General features: G+C 44.0%; 1 protein-coding gene across 1 annotated transcript; it reads right to left on the reverse strand.

The window, feature by feature from the left end:
* Positions 1–631: 631 nt before the first annotated feature.
* LOC104944123 (calcium homeostasis modulator protein 3-like) lies at positions 632–1,241 on the reverse strand. The gene is made up of 2 exons (XM_010769599.1): positions 1,200–1,241; positions 632–1,081 (listed from the first exon to the last, which is right to left on the reverse strand). The coding sequence occupies exons 1-2, from the start codon at positions 1,239–1,241 to the stop codon at positions 632–634; spliced, it is 492 nt and encodes a 163-aa protein (XP_010767901.1).
* Positions 1,242–1,572: the final 331 nt, after the last annotated feature.

Here is a 1,572-nt window from a genome sequence, read left to right on the forward strand (position 1 = left end):
GGGGCTTGAAAAGACCCACCTGTTCAAAGTGGGGAATGACAGAAAAAGTTTGAGAACCACTGATCTAAACAGTAGGCTACTGAATTTAAAATAATGTATCTTTAAAGCAGACTTTATCAAAAGTAAAAATTGAATATTTGTGAATCTGTACACTGATGTTCAGGTTTTCAATAAATCTGTGTGAGTAAGATCCAAGTCAACAACCTGAATGCAAAACCAGCTGCACCACACCCTGACACTCAAATTAGCCCGGAAAACCGCCAGCCTCTGCAGTCCTCTAGGAGCCAATAGCACATTTTTATTCATTCCTGTTTCTAAATGTGTATACTGCCTTGCCTTAATGTAATGGGTGTGTGTGTGTGTGTGTGTGTGTGTGTGTGTGTGTGTGTGTGTGTGTGTGTGTGTGTGTGTGTGTGTGTGTGTTATTGGCTTCTGAGTGTACTACCTGCATGTCTGTTTCTGATTCTGCATCTTATTTATCATAACATTTCAGTAGTAACATCATTTAATTTATATATATTTTTAATTCATGCTCCTTTTGTGAAAAAAGATCAGGAGATGTAGCTGAAAGCTTGGCATCATTAGTAAGTGGAACTTTAGCTACAGGCAGCATTACATCTCCGAATGTGTCCTAGACATCCGAGTATAAAGTCCTCCCTTCTCTGTCCTCCCAGGTCACGCAGGTCCTGGGTCTGTGTGCCATTCTGGTGACATCTAGTTCAGGTTTACTGTGGTACCACTTGTTCAGCAGCTGGTCCACCTGCTCCTGCTTCGACACTCCGTGAAGCCTCTCCTCTTCTTTATCCTCGCACTCCTCTCTGGAGTTTATGAGGAAAAGTGGTTGCGGGAGACGGAGTACGGCGTCCTCCCTCATGTCCTCGAAGAACTGCACCACACACTTCCGGGCGAAGTCACGAGCGTGCAGGACACAGGTTTCCTCAAAGAGCTTTTGCTCCACGTCCAGGTAGTTGCTCCAGTAGCGTGTCTGCAGAGAGGTGGCGTGGTCATCGAAGTAGGGCTTGATGAGGCGTCCCATGGCTCCAAGCACAATCAGGAAGAGGAGGATGGACCAGCCAACTGCCTAAACAGGGCGAGCAAAATTAATTACACAAAGCAACAATTTATAAAGCGCTCGGTCCGGTCTTTAGGACTCCTCAAAGGGCTTTTATATATTCAACTCAGCATTCACCCATTCACACCCATTCTTTCAGAGGCAGAGGCTGCAATGCAAGGTGTCCCATGATCAAGGAGGGTAACATTCACACATTCACACAACATTATCATTAGGAGCAACTTGGAGTTAAGTATGTTGCCCAAGGATACATCAACATGTATACAGGTGCACCATAGAGAGTATCCTGAATGGCTGCATCACGGCCTGGTACGGCAGCTGCACCACCCTCAATTGGTTTTAATGTCTTGCAGTATGGGAAAGTATGCTTTTGACCTGCCATCTTTTAGTTTTGATGTATTTTAAAATGATGCTATTACTATAAATAGTTTAGTCATATATGCCAAAGTGGCTGAACTTTCATAAGATAAGATCAAAGGTAACTCCAATCCAGTGCTTAT

This window comes from Notothenia coriiceps, unplaced genomic scaffold (genome assembly GCF_000735185.1).
Source record: "Notothenia coriiceps isolate Sejong01 unplaced genomic scaffold, NC01 NC01_scaffold00007543, whole genome shotgun sequence".
Lineage (NCBI taxonomy): Eukaryota > Metazoa > Chordata > Actinopteri > Perciformes > Nototheniidae > Notothenia > Notothenia coriiceps.